The sequence below is a fragment of the Conger conger genome, chromosome 1, assembly GCF_963514075.1.
Source record: "Conger conger chromosome 1, fConCon1.1, whole genome shotgun sequence".
In the NCBI taxonomy this organism is placed as follows: Eukaryota; Metazoa; Chordata; class Actinopteri; order Anguilliformes; family Congridae; genus Conger; species Conger conger.
Window position 1 is genome coordinate 81,638,598 of NC_083760.1, and position 14,915 is coordinate 81,653,512.

The 14,915-nt window shown below is 41.3% G+C and overlaps 1 protein-coding gene across 4 annotated transcripts in view; it reads left to right on the plus strand.

Moving 5' to 3' along the window:
• The window catches only part of kcnn4 (potassium intermediate/small conductance calcium-activated channel, subfamily N, member 4), a 39,740-nt gene that overhangs the window by 2,234 nt on the left and 22,591 nt on the right, over window positions 1–14,915 (plus strand). For 3 of the 4 annotated variants that reach the window (XR_009708534.1, XM_061238585.1, XM_061238594.1), the window contains exons 2-4: window positions 3,469–3,564; window positions 11,191–11,675; window positions 13,170–13,305. Coding sequence is in view for 3 of the 4 variants with exons in the window: in XM_061238585.1 (XP_061094569.1) it covers window positions 3,469–3,564; window positions 11,191–11,675; window positions 13,170–13,305 (717 nt within the window). In the remaining variant the exon portion in view is untranslated. Of the gene's footprint in view, window positions 1–2,126; window positions 2,285–3,468; window positions 3,565–11,190; window positions 11,676–13,169; window positions 13,306–14,915 lie in introns of those variants that run through there. The other variant, XM_061238606.1, reaches the window with a different exon arrangement.

Genomic DNA, 14,915 nt, shown 5'->3' on the forward strand with positions numbered 1-14,915 from the left:
TGATTTTTGCTTTTATAATTTACTTCTAATTTTGCACACATACTGTGGAATAATAGCCCAGATTCGATCAACATTGGTCGTTAAATGTAGGTTCACTCACAGTTAAATAAATAAAGTGTGGGCTTTATCTTCATCAAGATAATAATAATTTTGGTTTCCGTGATCACCAAAGATAATCCACCAAACTAAAATTGTGAAGGGAAAAAAGGCAATAGTTTAATTGCTAGTTAAAGAAGAAAACACTTAAAAAATACACCAAAATGACATAATGTAGTCCAGTAGTTTATTGTTACAATCATTCAATGTGAAAGCATTAAGTACAAATCACGCGGCTGCTAGTCATTTGGAAAAACAGGTTTGGAACCGGTCATGGTAAAAGTCTTGGAGAGCCACACGTTCTGCTGGTTTTTCCTTTCACCTCTCCAATGACCATGAAACTAGTAATAACATTACCACTGTATTTTTTATTAATGATAAGAAAATATGTATCACCCTTAAAACAGATGTGCAGGTGACTGTAATGATCACCATTTATGATTCATTGCAATTACTCTAGCAGGATATTTGTTTCTATATTATTTGTTGCATATTATAGGTAAGGTTTAGGACAATTTCCCCTTTTGGTCAGTGTTAAAATGACTACCTTTCCCTGGAAGCATTGTAATTGAGCTATGCATTTGACAGACCATTTGATAATTATCATAATATTGTCATTATCACCTCTGTGGATGCTGTGCTATATTGGACTTCATTTTCCTCTCCTGGAATGAATCTCAAGATCCCAGAGAAGATGTGCTCCTTTAAAAACGGAAATGTCTAAATTCTATTAAGATAAAAATGTAATGAATACATATGCCAAGATTTCTATTTGATAAATATTGACTAAGCACACATGCGCAATGGAACATTGTGGGCAAATTTTTCTACCTCTGTATAGCAAAGCATTTTGAGTTGCATCTTGATAGTGCTAGACTCCTTCTAGGGATGCCTGTTATCGATGCTACCTGGCCTCATAATAACTTTGAGATGGAGCAGCAGCAGCTGATTAACATGAAGTGACCTCAGAGTAACCCCACATGAATCTGCATCAGACGGTTCAGTTGTACTGAAGAAACTAATGCTGTCTGTACCCCTGTGATTGTTTCTTTATTTGTTCTTGTTTCTTTCATTGTAAAGCATACTGGATCAAAAACTGTGTTTTCCTTATTTTGCCCATTGTTATTCATTGTGGCAGGATTTTTATGTCAGGGTATTATTATTATTTTTATTTTATTTTATTTTATTTTTTGGGGGGGGACTTTGGTAGCTGTTTCAAAAAATGGCCCTTTGGTAATTTAATCAGTCAACCTGCGTGCTGATGAATGGCTTCCCTGTGTATTATGTTGGCGTGACAGCGTAGTGAAGCATAACCGTCTCTTGGAAAGCCTGCTCATTAAACACCAGGTCAGGAAGAAAAATAGGCTCTTTATGGCAGTAATTCCCCTACAATAGCATAATGATTGCCTGAGGTTAAGCTCTATCCTTCCATACCATTTGATGAATACTTACAGCTTGTTTTGTATGCATATTCAGTGATGTAAAAGTAGCGTACAGTACCCTGCTGGTATTCGTCCGCCTACAACGCTGCATGCTATTCTCAAGTGATACAAACTCACCGAAAGAGTAGACAACGTTTTATGTTTATCTGTTTCCTGCGTTACCACGTGTCAGCACTGCAGACTCACCGAGAGGATGTGTTTCTATAGTAAACTGATAACACATCCGCAAACGCTGTTATTTTAATCTTATTTATTTATTTATATCTATTTTTGGTGGTGGATGTGTTGTTATGTGTGCTTTATTTTAATTCCGTGCGCAAGTAGCTTATTTACGCATTTGGTAGACTAGACTTATTGCCTGACCTGTTCAACCATGTAATTTATCATACCAGTAAAACTGAAACCCAGCTTGATTCAACTCTACCTCGCCGCAACGGCGTAATGAAATTAGCTGTATGCTATAAAGACGCCAGCAGACCCAACGTCCGGTTCAACAGCCTGCAGTTGCTTCACAGGTGCAACAAATTAACTCTGCTTTCATAAAAGTGGGTTCTTAAAATTACTCGTTTTCCAAAAGGGAAAATATTACAAAACGACGCTTGAATACGAAAACAAGTAATGTGCTGTGATATTATGCAGTTTCAGATTAACGTTACGCTTATGTGGAGCCTAATTGCCGTTGGATAAAAATAGACATGATGCAGATGCTAACAATGAAATTGTGGAAAACGCTATATTTTGCCAAGGTGCGTCATATTGGCCTAATATACGACTTTGGTATCATGATAAAATGTCCTGGCATAAAATTCCTGTTCCACTACACAACATCAGTTATGCCATTTGTGTGAACATCAGCACCTGTATCATTTGTGTCAAGGCGGGCATCTTAAGCGCTTATAATTAAGGGTCTAGGTCTATCGGTCTGGACAATTGCTGTTTACTTTACATTACTAAAAATTATTGTCTAGCATATAAGACAACCTTGCAGCTAAGAAAGAAAGGGGCCACTCATTAGCCTACTGTAAACAGTCATGTTTACTATTAAGCCATTCCAAAATCATTGACAACCTTTTGATGACAACTGTTCTGGATTTTAACAAAATTGCTTCCTCCAAAATGGTCAAATTGAAGATTGTTGTGACGATGATAAGTAACTAGAATGGCCCACCACATCGTGCAGTACAATTCTGTGAAATCATTGAATTTACATTAGTATGATGTTTTAATGAGGAAAACCATCTGTAGCTCTGCAAATGTCCAGAGTTTGGTCATTGTTTTCCTTACCGATGTGCCGTTACATGTAATTGTAGACGCTTTGGTCCAGTGTAAGCAGAAATGTGTTGCCAGTGTGTAGCAAAGCAGGTTTTGGATATATTGTTTGTCCCGTTATTTCTTTTGCAAAACTGAATCTTAAGGTTGACATGTTGTAACTGAAAAAAATGAAAAAGCCCTCTGGAAGCCCTTGAAATTTGAATAGCAGAATCTATAAATGATTTAAATCCACTTTTCCATATGTCATCTATGGCTTGTGTAAGATGTCTCTAATGAATTTGAACAATGAATTTATTTAATAAACAACATTTACATCAACCATATCATATTCATGTTAATTAGTGTTGTTTGCATCAAATGTTTGAGAAGAGTTTAAGTTTGTGTGCATACATTATGGACTTTTGGTGGATATTTCAAGGCAACATTCCAAGTCTATTGTCAGCATGTTCACACACATCAGTGCTTGTCATTTCTCTCATGTAATTACAGCGAAACAGAATTAAAATACAGGCAGGGCATCTCACACAAATTGATTGGTACTAGAAAATAGAAAACGGGAAGCAAACAAGAAAGAGAAGAAGGAATAAAGTGGTTTGTTAAGAATAACATGAAACTTCCCCCCGCCTTTAAACTGCCTAATTTTCTTCTTCGTTTCCAGAGCTCAATCTATGCCTTTATCATCAATTGCTTAATCAGCCTGTCCACGGGGTGTCTTCTCGTTCTCATTGTGGCTTTCCATTACAAGGACATCCGGGTGAGTAAATGTGCGGTCCACTTCTCTCTGGCCGACTTTTGAACGTGCAAACTGCCACCTACTACGGCATCTGGCCAAGTGGGGTGAGGTGAACTGTCTGTCACAGTTACAGTGTACAGTAAATCACGCCATTAAGATCTACATGCATTACATTACACTGCGTTACATTTCATTTCACTGTTGTAATGTGGTTACTTTGCATTACTCTCACTGTCTTGTCAGCTCTTGACCACGTCTTCATTATGCATTTAGTTGCAGCCACATGATTGGCTGATCAAATATTTGCTTTAACAAGCTGATGTACAGGTCTACCTAATAAAGTGATCACTGAGTGTATGTCCAATACACAAGGTAGATAGTCCAAGTCTGTAAGTACCATATCAAGACAACAATAACTTGAGGAACTACAGTTACAGAGACAAATACAAATTCCAAAGTCCTAGTTTAAGGTATAAAATACAAGGCTGTTATAGACAGGTGAAAAACAAGTGACATGCAAAAGTGCTACTTGCAGTAGCACTTTTTCTCACATAATCTGTAATTACACCTATGTCATTTTTTTTGATGGATTTCATGTAAAGAGTGCAGGTGGCTTGAACACAAGCACATCTTAACCTTTTACTTTTTCCAGGCCTTTCCTGGTTCTTGGTAGGTAAATGTATTTTGACTTGTGATTGGATTAAACAGGTGGGGCTTCATTGACTCATTCAGGCTGTGCAGTAATGGGGAAGACTATAAAAGCTGTAAAGGCTTCAAGCTCTGCCATGAAGTTGCTGTGTAAGGACTCGTACGCATAACCCGTCTACTGTATCTGTGAAACCAATTAGAAGTATTGCATGTCCAGTGTCTGGCAGAGGCATAGGAGCACAGACCTAGAGCCAGCCGCAGGGGAGGTTTAGCAGCACTCTCAGCTTTGCGAGGGACGTCTTGGTTTTCATCCCCACCGTGAAATTTGTTGTCTCCTCATCAGGAGCCAGCAGCTCAGATCAAATACTGTGAAACACAATACTGTTTCCAACCAGTGGTGCCCTACACCTGTGCTTCCACGTTTCTGACCAGCAGAGGCCAATGTGATTAACAGGGGAGAGACGGACAGCAAGTTTGCTACTTAACTCTTTCACCAGGGGTGATAGAGTTAATTAACTCTACAGTGCTCCCATATTTGGGATTTATTAGTGTGCGCTGACATTTTTTGTGCTCCAAGCTCCTAGGAAAATGTGTTAGTATAGAGTGCTCTTCACCAGAAATGTTCAACCTTGCGGTAGAGAGGCTAGAAGCCCTGCTGTTCCTGGGCTGTGACATGGACGCTCTTGGTATTGCTAGGCTGGGGGTGGGGGTGTTGGGGGCTTTCAGAAAAAGAGGACCTAGCTGAGTGTTGAAGAGAGATATGGGCGTCTGAGGAGGTTCAGTGGTGGAAGGGTTATCTGGTCAGTCCATACGGTTGACTGATCCTATGGCTTCTGCAGAGCTGCTAGCAGGCTTATCGGTATAGGACAGGTTAACAACGAAGTGCAACGTGGAGCAGTTTTTTCAGAGCGGGATTTTGCATCGCTATCTCTTTCACTTTTTATCAACTTTTTATGTGTTTGTGTTTCAAGAGCCCTGTGCAGGCTAGCAGTCACCAGCAGGTTGCTGCGTAGATGTGTCTGTGTGTCTGTGCAGCAAAGATGGCACAGGATTTCGAAAGAAAGACCCCCCCCGGCGGGTGGGGTGGGGAGGCCAGATTCACAAGATGTGAAGAAAGGTCAGGCTGGTCGCGCACTGTGGCATTATGCCCGCTTCACAGACACCCCTGCTGTCTACCCCGTGCACCAGCTTGGGCAGAAGGACTCAGCTATTTGGCCTGTGCCCCGTGATGTCTTGAGTATCTAAGTACATGTTCATGTGACAGAGGCTGCCAACACATCACCTGTTCCTACTCCTACTCCTACCCCTATCCCTACTCCTACCCCTGCCCCCATCCCATCCCACTGGACTCTCGGGGGGGCTGTGTTTATCTCTGGCCATGAGCAGTTTGATCCAACCTTTTTTTTTTTTTCACAACACCGTCTCACATTCATAGCTCCTTGACTTAGCTACAGTGTACAGTGTACCCTAATTTGTATGAGTAGATCCAGTCCACACACACACACACACACACACACACATACAAAGACTACACTCCCATTTTGTCTGTCTAGGGCTGAGGAATTATATCCTAGAGAGGAAGCAGCATCTTCAGGGGTTTTTTTTGTTGCCTCAGGTTACAGTAATTTGATTGGTTTGATTATGTTGACAGGGGGGCAGCTAACCTCGTGTTTCAGATGTAAAAATCAGTTGGTAATGGAAAGGTAATTATGGTCATTATAAGACCTGGAGAAATGTGGCCTGAATGGACTGGTCCGTTCCCACTGGACGATTAGGAAGCAGTGTGTGAGACCGTGTATGGCAGTGTATGGGCACATGTTATGGGCTGAACCAGGATTTAATATTCAGTTGTATGCATCTTTTTTTCCATGGGTTCTGCACTGAAGGGCATGTAGTCCTTTCTGCTCTTAGGAATTTTATTTTGCCAGGTTTTTATTAAAGTCTGCTCGTCAATGTAGTTTTGTATTTTATTTTGATACGAGAGGCTTGATATACCTCATGCTTTCCAATATAATTTCTGATGGAGTGTACTATGGCATATACATGTTTAAAGGGGCAGTTGCCTCTTCATATACACTAGCTAATAGCATCCATCGGTGGCCCGGTGCAGCTACTGGAAGTGAAAAAAGAGGCAATGGGTCACAACTAAAACCCTGACCAAAGATCTGCCTGTAAATTAATCTCCTAATGTAAATTAATTTTAGCGGCATAAACTGACTTAAACTGAAACTACATACTAAGCCATCTCACATGCTCTTGTGCACAGTAAGGCATTACTGATTAATTCGTAGGGAAACGTCAGCTAAAAAGCTAGCCACAACTTGCACTTATGGCTGCAAAGCTAAGCAAATGAAAAAGAGCTGCTTCCTTAATCTTGAAAAAGAATCTAAAAGTCATTGTATCTTCTTGAAGTTTCCATTTTGACAGGCTTGTGCCCAAAATCTTCCAAATCTTCAAATACGGCGGAGATTGGCTAATCATTTACAGTTAACTTCTTCAAATGCAGTTTCATTATTCCTGATTTACATGCCTATTTCCATGCTGCCAAATTAATGAATGGAGCATGAAAAAGCCAACAAAGACCACACACAACCCTCTACAATACAATGTACTGCACACTGGGTTACTATAGCTAGAGAGAGGGAAAGAGAAAGGGTACCGTGGTGTACAGGCACATTAGCTAGCAGTCTTAGCACACTCTTCGTCTCTTGTAAAACAGTTCAGGGTAAGCATGGTTGGATTTGGCTTGTGCTTGTATTTTTTCCTGAGAAAAGCTACTGCAAGTGGCTGCAGGAAGAGATCCTGGCGAGCTTGTTATTGTCCCTTGGGACCAAGTAGTAGAAGCAGTGTCTTATGGGTAAAGAGTAGGTGGAGCTGCCCTTCAGATGAAGACTTAAACCAGGGTCCCTTTAGAAAAAGAATGTTAACCATGGAGTGCTGGTGAAATTCTTACTAAAATTTCCTACAGCAAAATATCATGTCACCTTTAACAAGGTTGCTTGTTCTGTGGAGATTTGACAGACAGTTAATTAAGGAACCAAAAGGTGCGGGGGAATCCCCCAGGTCATGGGATGTCTTTAAACCCCACCAAACAATTGTCTTAGTTAAATTACATTACATTACATTATTGGCATTTGCCAGACGCTCTTATCCAGAGCGACGTACAACAAAGTGCATACCCATAACCAGGGATAAGTGCACTGAAAGACCCTAGAGGGAAGTACAATTTCAATTGCTACCCGTACAACAAAGATAAGGACCAGGGCCTATTTTTTTATTTTTTTATTTTTTATTTTTTATTTTTTTATTTTTTTTCTTACATCTACACTAAGGAAGCTGTTCAAATACTTATGGACTACCTGAAAATTCTACTTCAGTCAGGTTATTTTGAAAATAATAAAGAATCTTTATTGACAATCTTAGAAGGCAATACAGTTATATATGGTGGTATGGCTCTGTTCGGGAAGCCCTCCTAGCCATCCATACAAGCATGCAGAACAGCACGGGAGAGCTTGTATTTGTACAGGATAGGTTGACAGCATATCTCTGCATGTTGGAGGAAACTGGAGTACCCGGAAGAAACCCACAGAGACATGGGGAGAACATGCAAACTTCAAACCCAGGACCTTCTTGCTGTCCACTGTACCACTGTGCTGCCCATAGTCTAACAAATGCGAGGGTAAAGCCTAGACTAGTGGTCTGTAACGTGCATACATGGTTTGGACTGGCAGCCTGCAGCAGCTTGCATGCAGGAGGGAGCGCCAATGAGTAAGGAGAGGCCGTTTAAATAGACCGCCCTGATTTGTTAATGGACCGTGACAGGTAAACATCACTAATCAGCTGAGCCATCAGCTGATTCAAGCAGAGCAGCTTGATTCTCGTGGCTTGCCTGAAGTATACTCTTTATGTGAGAAATAAAAACATAAGTCAGGACCACTTTATTTGACCAACAAAATTTGTAGAAAAATGAGGAGCATTGTCGGGCTGAATGACCTGTTCATGTCATTGTGTCATGCTTATGCTATTTAAATTGTATGTAAATTGGAATTTACAATGTTGAATGTTGTTGCAATGTTGTTGCAATGTTGAACTCTAGGCGGCACGAATGGTGCAGTGGGTAGCACTGCCACCTTGCAGCAAGGAGGTCCTGGGTTCGAATCCCCGTTGGCCAGGGCCTCTCTGTGCGGAGTTTGCATGTTCTCCCCGTGTCTGCGTGGGTTTCCTCCGGGTACTCCGGTTTCCTCCCACAATCCAAAGACATGCAGGTTAGGCTGATTGGAGAGTCTAAATTGCCTGTGGGTATGATTGTGTGAGTGAATGGTGTGTGTGCCCTGTGATGGACTGGCTGACATTTTATGTTTTTTATATTGGAAGCTCATGGAATGAACAAATAACAAATTGTCTCTCCCTTGTTGACTTACTTAAATTGATCCAACACAGTACAATATTTATTCTTCCACTTCTTGTGGCCCCCCTCTCACTCATAACTTGATCATAATTTTCTTGATTAGGCTTGAGTACATGGTTTTGAAAAAGTATGTGAGAGCTAAAAATGTATGTACTTGTATCGCTAACTACAACCAACTGTGCGAGACATGAGCTACATTCCTGAAGAAAATTAAATCAATTTGCGTGAAACAATAAACAGGTTAATGAGTGAGGGCCTGGAAAGCAGACCCCCTTTCCTCAATATGAATTCAAGAACCAGTCTTTAAGTCAATATTAGAGGAATAGTTACCCATTAATTAGTATTTTTATTTTTATAATAATGTAAACATGCAGTGGATAATTTGTGTAATTACCCTTCTATAAATAGTCATCCTAAAAGTTATCCAAATGACTCCTGATGATGTAGATGGGTGGAATGTTTTTCCTTTCCTTCCTTAAAATCAATTATATGTACACACACTGAGCACTTTATTACACCTACGAATTCATGTGATTATCTAATCAGCCAATTGTGTGGCAGCAGTGCAGTGCATAAAATCATGCACGGATGAGGAGCTTCAGTTAATGTTCACATCAACTAACAGAATGGGGAAGAAATGGGATGGAAGTGACTTTGTCTGTGGAATGATTGTTGGTGCCAGACAGGGTGGTTTGGGTATCTCAGAAGCTGCTGATCTCCTTGGATTTTCACACACAACAGTCTCTAGAGTTTGCAGAGAATGGTGGGAAAAATAAAAACATCCAGTGAGCAGTAGTTCTATGGGAAAAAATGCCTTGTTAATGAGAGAGGTCTGAGGAGAATGGACAAACTGGTGTCGTGAAACTTTAATTAGTTCCCTTTATCTGCGTTGTGTATATAACAAAGAACACACTTAGACTGAATGCTGTTGGTCTCTATTTTATTTAAGTTATATGGAAACAAACCACATCTGTAGCACGATGATGGTAATACTCCCAGAACTGGAAGTCTCCCAGAAAGATATAGGAGTAAAAAGGGGGAGGAGTAGGAGTAGGTGGTATGCTGATCCAGCAACACCTGTAGGACAGAAGGCACACAGCACGAAATTAAAAGTTCTTCTACACTGGTCAAAGCTGACAGGAAGGTGACAGTAATGCAAATGACCACACACTACAATAGTAGTATTCAGAATAGCATCTCTGAACACACAATGCATCAAACCTCGAAGTGGATAGGCTACAGCAGCAGAAGACTAATAGGTCTAATAAATACCTAATAAAGTGCTCACAGTTTGCTGTAACCCTTGAAAGAAAGTGTATGCAGCCTTATCCATGTTCCCATTGCCTTCCCATTGACTATAAGCAAAGTCTTTTTCTATGGTATCTATGAGATGTCCAAGAATTGCTTGATGGGAATTACAATGCCAAATTGGAAGACTGATTTGACTGAGCATGACAGAATTGTAAAAGCATTTGATTTAAAACATTTTGAAATAAGTCAGGCTGTACTTGGAGTACACTGATATTCCTACCATAATAAACATAAAGGATGTGAATTCAGCAAAACTGGGTGAAAGATTAAGGTTCAGCTTGGCGGTTGTTTAACCAACTGAATATTCTTTTTAATGTAAATGACTTGGATGATAGCTTCTGCCTTTGTGTGCTTACGAGGCTAAATTTCACCTTGTTGTCTGACAGCTTCCTCCAACTGTTCAGCCATAAAGGCCTACGGAAGGGGGAATCTTAATGTCAGCTCACATACAAGGTTAACACTTGAAAATGAATGCCTGTCTCTCCCTAGTTCTGGTGCTTGGTACTGACAGATTCCCACATTGATAGGAATGCCTGTCCCTGATTGGCTGAGAGCTTGGAAACTTAAAACTTGGAAACAATGTGAAGTTCACTCCCATTGGTTTGTTAGCACTTGAAAAGCTGATGTTACCCTTGATTGATGGTCCCAGTTAGAGGGGGTTCTCTCCTTAATTCTGCATTTTGCAGAGGGGCAACTGCTCTTTTTGATGCACCAGGCATTTCTTGACCTCTGTGGATGTGGCTGCATGGCAGGAGGTCTGTGTTATGTCAAGATCTGGGCAAAAATGCAGTTTTTCCAAGCAGCAGATGGGAGAAGATTATGTTCATGCATTGTAGTTAAAATTCCATAAACAGTTAGATAACATGCACTAAGAGGCACACAGGTACAGACCTTTTGTCAGGCTTTCAGGCAATATAATAATACAAATAATAATAATGAACTTTTTCCATAGCTAAATTTCAAACAAGCAAGTGCAATACAACGTGCTTTAAAAAGATAAAAAGCATAGCAGAAATAATGAATAAAAGAGAAAGGGAGAATAAAATACAAAAATAAAAAGAGGAACAATGAAACAGCAGCACAACAACATCTAAGAACTGGCAGAGACCACAGAGACAAGTCCTGAGTTTACATTTAAATGACTGGTACTTTATCTGACACTTCTATCCAAAGCGACTGACATCCAAAGTGACGCTTTTATCTAAAGGGACTTACAGTTGTCCAACCAAGGGTTTTTCCTTCACCTCTGACCCCTACCTATTCTTTTCATCCCTCCTCAGCTCTTCATTATTGACCACAACCAGGTGGACTGGCGCATTGCCATGACCAGCCAGCGGGTGCTGGGCATCTCTTTGGAGCTGGTGGTCTGTGCCATCCACCCTGTCACCACCTACGGATGGCCGGAGATGGGGACACTAGGGCCGGCCGCTGACCGAGGCCAAGGAGGGCAGGGGGGGTCGGAGGGCAACTCTTCCTCCGCCCCCCTCTGCTCCTCCATCCGGAACAGGGACGATCTTCTGGATCCGGTGCCCCTGCTCTCGAGCCTGATGTTCCTGCGCCTCTATCTGGTGCACAGGGCCATCCTCCTCCACAGCAAGGTGCTCCTCAGCGCCTCCTACAGGAGCATCGGCTCGCTCAACAACATCAACTTCACCTTCCGCTTCGTGCTGAAGGTGCTGATGAACAAGTACCCGGGCCGCACCCTGCTGGTCTTCATCGTCTTCTTCTGGCTGAGCGCCTCCTGGTTGCTCACGCTGTGCGAAAGGTACGGGTGAGGTCGGAGGGCAGAGGTCAAAGGTCGGAGGACATTCCTGTGTTCTCCGGCAAAATTAGTTGGAAATCAAAACTGCAGCACAGTCATATACTTGGAATTCTATTCTACATATTGGGGGAAAATATGTTTCCTGTAAAATTGCCAGTGATTTTCAGGAATTGTACTGGTATCTGAAGTGTTAACAAGATATGATTTTGCCTATGTGTGCCAAATGGCTTTATATAAGGATTCACAAACACTAGACGAGGACTTTCAAAAGATTTTGTTGTTATTATTCCTGGTATATGCTTGTCAAAAGATACACCGCCTTATCATTCACTGCCATCTGTTTACTAAGATGAGTAATGTGGTCCCCTACAGTACTACAGTTCACAAATAGTGAATGCAGTACACTTCCCCAGAAGTGGGTAATTCTGACAAGTTTAGTCATTTGATACAGCTCAATCATGTAAAAAAACAAAATTACACTACAGTAAATCATGTTACACTTGCTCCCTTTCCATGTGTTTTCCACGTTTCATTACAACCACTCACAACCAAATGCTTTTATCAGGATTGGAAGTTGGCTAAATTCAAATCATCACACGACCTTAGAATTAAAAGGTTCTAACTGACATTTTATTTTTTACAAAAATGATTTAGTGTCATGAAGATGTTGTTTATAGGGCATTAAGGTTTTACACAAAAATACTGTATAAAAAGTATGCATACAATGCTCAGAACACAAATAGAGCCTTATGATTCCAAGGTCACGGTCATTGAAAAAGAGATGATTCAATGCCCAATGCAGTTTCTATTGGAATTGCTGTGTTTGCACTTAACATTCTGTTATCCAGTAAGCACTGGGTGGGAACAGGCTTATTAAAGAATGTAGACAGATTGTAAGGCACCCACAAACGGTATTAGCACCAAACCAGAAGAAATATATATATTTTTTTAATTTCTTTTTTTTATCACCCTTGTTGGACATTATCCCCAAGTCTGGTCCAGTTTTGTAACCCATGCACTTGGTTTGTCAATCCGTACCCTCAGTTTTGCAATCCGCGTGTTCGCTTATCCTTTGCAAGACCGACTGCGCAGATTGGCAAACCAAACACATGGAATGCAAAACCGAGTGTGGATTTCCATGTTTTAAAATTATAATTTTTTATCTAGGGTGTCAAGGGGAGGGCTGTGTAGAATTCAAATGGGATTTCACTGAGGTTTTTCAATTCGAAAAATGTATTAAAGTGAACTACATTTTTTCAAGTTGAGGGACAACCCAATAGAACAAGGCGCTATAGCTGGAACTCAGTAAATTGTGCATGGATATCAGGAAGAGTATCTGACACAGAAACTTGGTCATGGAGTAGTGGCATAGACCCATGGGGTATTCTATTCCAGGCTTGCGGCGATGCTGGATAGTTTTTAATTAAGTGCCTGACGAGCTGAGATATGCTGTCCTCATCATTGTGTATTTTTGTGCTCTGTCCTCTCCTCTCGCAGGCAGATCCAGGTGGAAACGGGTGACATGCTGACTGCTCTCTGGCTCATTGCTATTACATTCCTCACGGTGGGGTACGGAGACGTGTCCCCCAAAACTTTATGCGGGAAGATGGTGTGCCTGTTCACCGGAGTCATGGTAATCGTCACTCTTGCGGTGTCGCGGAGACTTAACGCAGAACCTCGAGACGGTGCGTTGTGTTCAGGGATGGATGCTCCTGTGTATGGGGGTTGATTAATGCCCTTACTGAGATCCTTGTTCGGAAGGAAGACCTGCTCGCGGAAGGTGATTATTGGAGTGAAGACTGCGGGTTTGCTCACGGAACATGCGCACATGGAATGAGGACATGCTCATTTGGCATGAAGAATTGCCCACATTAATGAAGTAGCCTAGGTCGCACTGAACAACAACCCGGAAGAGTTTCATCCTGTAATGAGATAACAATCCATTTTTGCTGGTTTTTTACCGGTGTCGGTTTTCGTCCGTGACGTGTATCGTACGCACTTAATTCATTATCTACTCACAGAATTAAAAATATCCAGATGCTCATCCAGGGCAATAGGTGGACATAAGAACGTGAAGCTATTTTAGAAGCTACAGCGCAGTCCATAAATATTTGGACAGTGCTAGAGTTTTGGTTCTTTTGCCTCTACTCCAACACATTGGATTTGAAATTAAATATATGAGGTTAAAGTGCAAACTGTCACCTTCAATTTTGGTGTAATTTGAGTTTATTTACAGCCACATCGGGTGATCCTTGTAGGAATAATAATTTTTTATTCATAGTCCCTTTGTTGGGGACCAAATGTAATTGGACAGTTTGCTTCTCACCTGTTCCTGATTAGTCAGGCAATAGTTTTGGCACTTTCCTCTTGCGTTTAGTATTGCAATCTCACCACGTCTATGTGATGTTCAAATTATTATTTTTTTGTTTAAGATGATAGGATAGACATTTTGTTTGCAATTCAGAGCAAACCATTAACATGTCTGATGTCTGCCGCAAATTACACGTCACATCAGACGTGTTGCGCTGTTGTAATTGGAAGCGCAAGTGTTTGCGCGGAACGTGACATTTGATTCAGGGCATGTCAGACGACAGGAGAATCTGAGCATTGCTGTTTGCCCCAAATTGCTATCACTCGACGCATATTCTGTGTTCATTGATGCACACATCAGGTCACACGTTTGGTGAGTACTTAGGCAATGGTTTTGACACTTACCACTCCCCACATTAATCTGTGCAAGTCTTCATGCCAAATGAGCATGTCCTTGTTCCGTGTGTGCATGTTCCACAAGCAAAGCTGCATTTTGCAAGCAACGTCTTCAATCTGAACCATCGTGATCAAACTTTTGCCCTCATAATTTGTCTTACATCCACCCATACCTCGATTTTATTTGGCGAGGACACACAAGAAAGCTTTTTTTTTTTTTTTCTGTGATTGGTCATCTGTGCTACTTTAGCATTGGGAAATTAAATTATTTCAAAGCATTCCTTCGCTGGAGCAGAGTATCAGGCCTGGCCATAGGAATATTATCTGTGCTCCTGGGAACACTCCTGTGACATTCTTTGGAGCACCTGGCTGAGGCCCTGATACTGCCCCTTCACATTGCTTCCAGCTGTTCATTAACTTTTCTGCCACTGTGGTGCATTCAATGCATATGAGGGCACTGGGTTTAACGATTTGAGTTATTCGAGCTGTTTTGGAGTTCCCCTCACCTACAGCAATTGGCTGCCATGCAAGGCACCA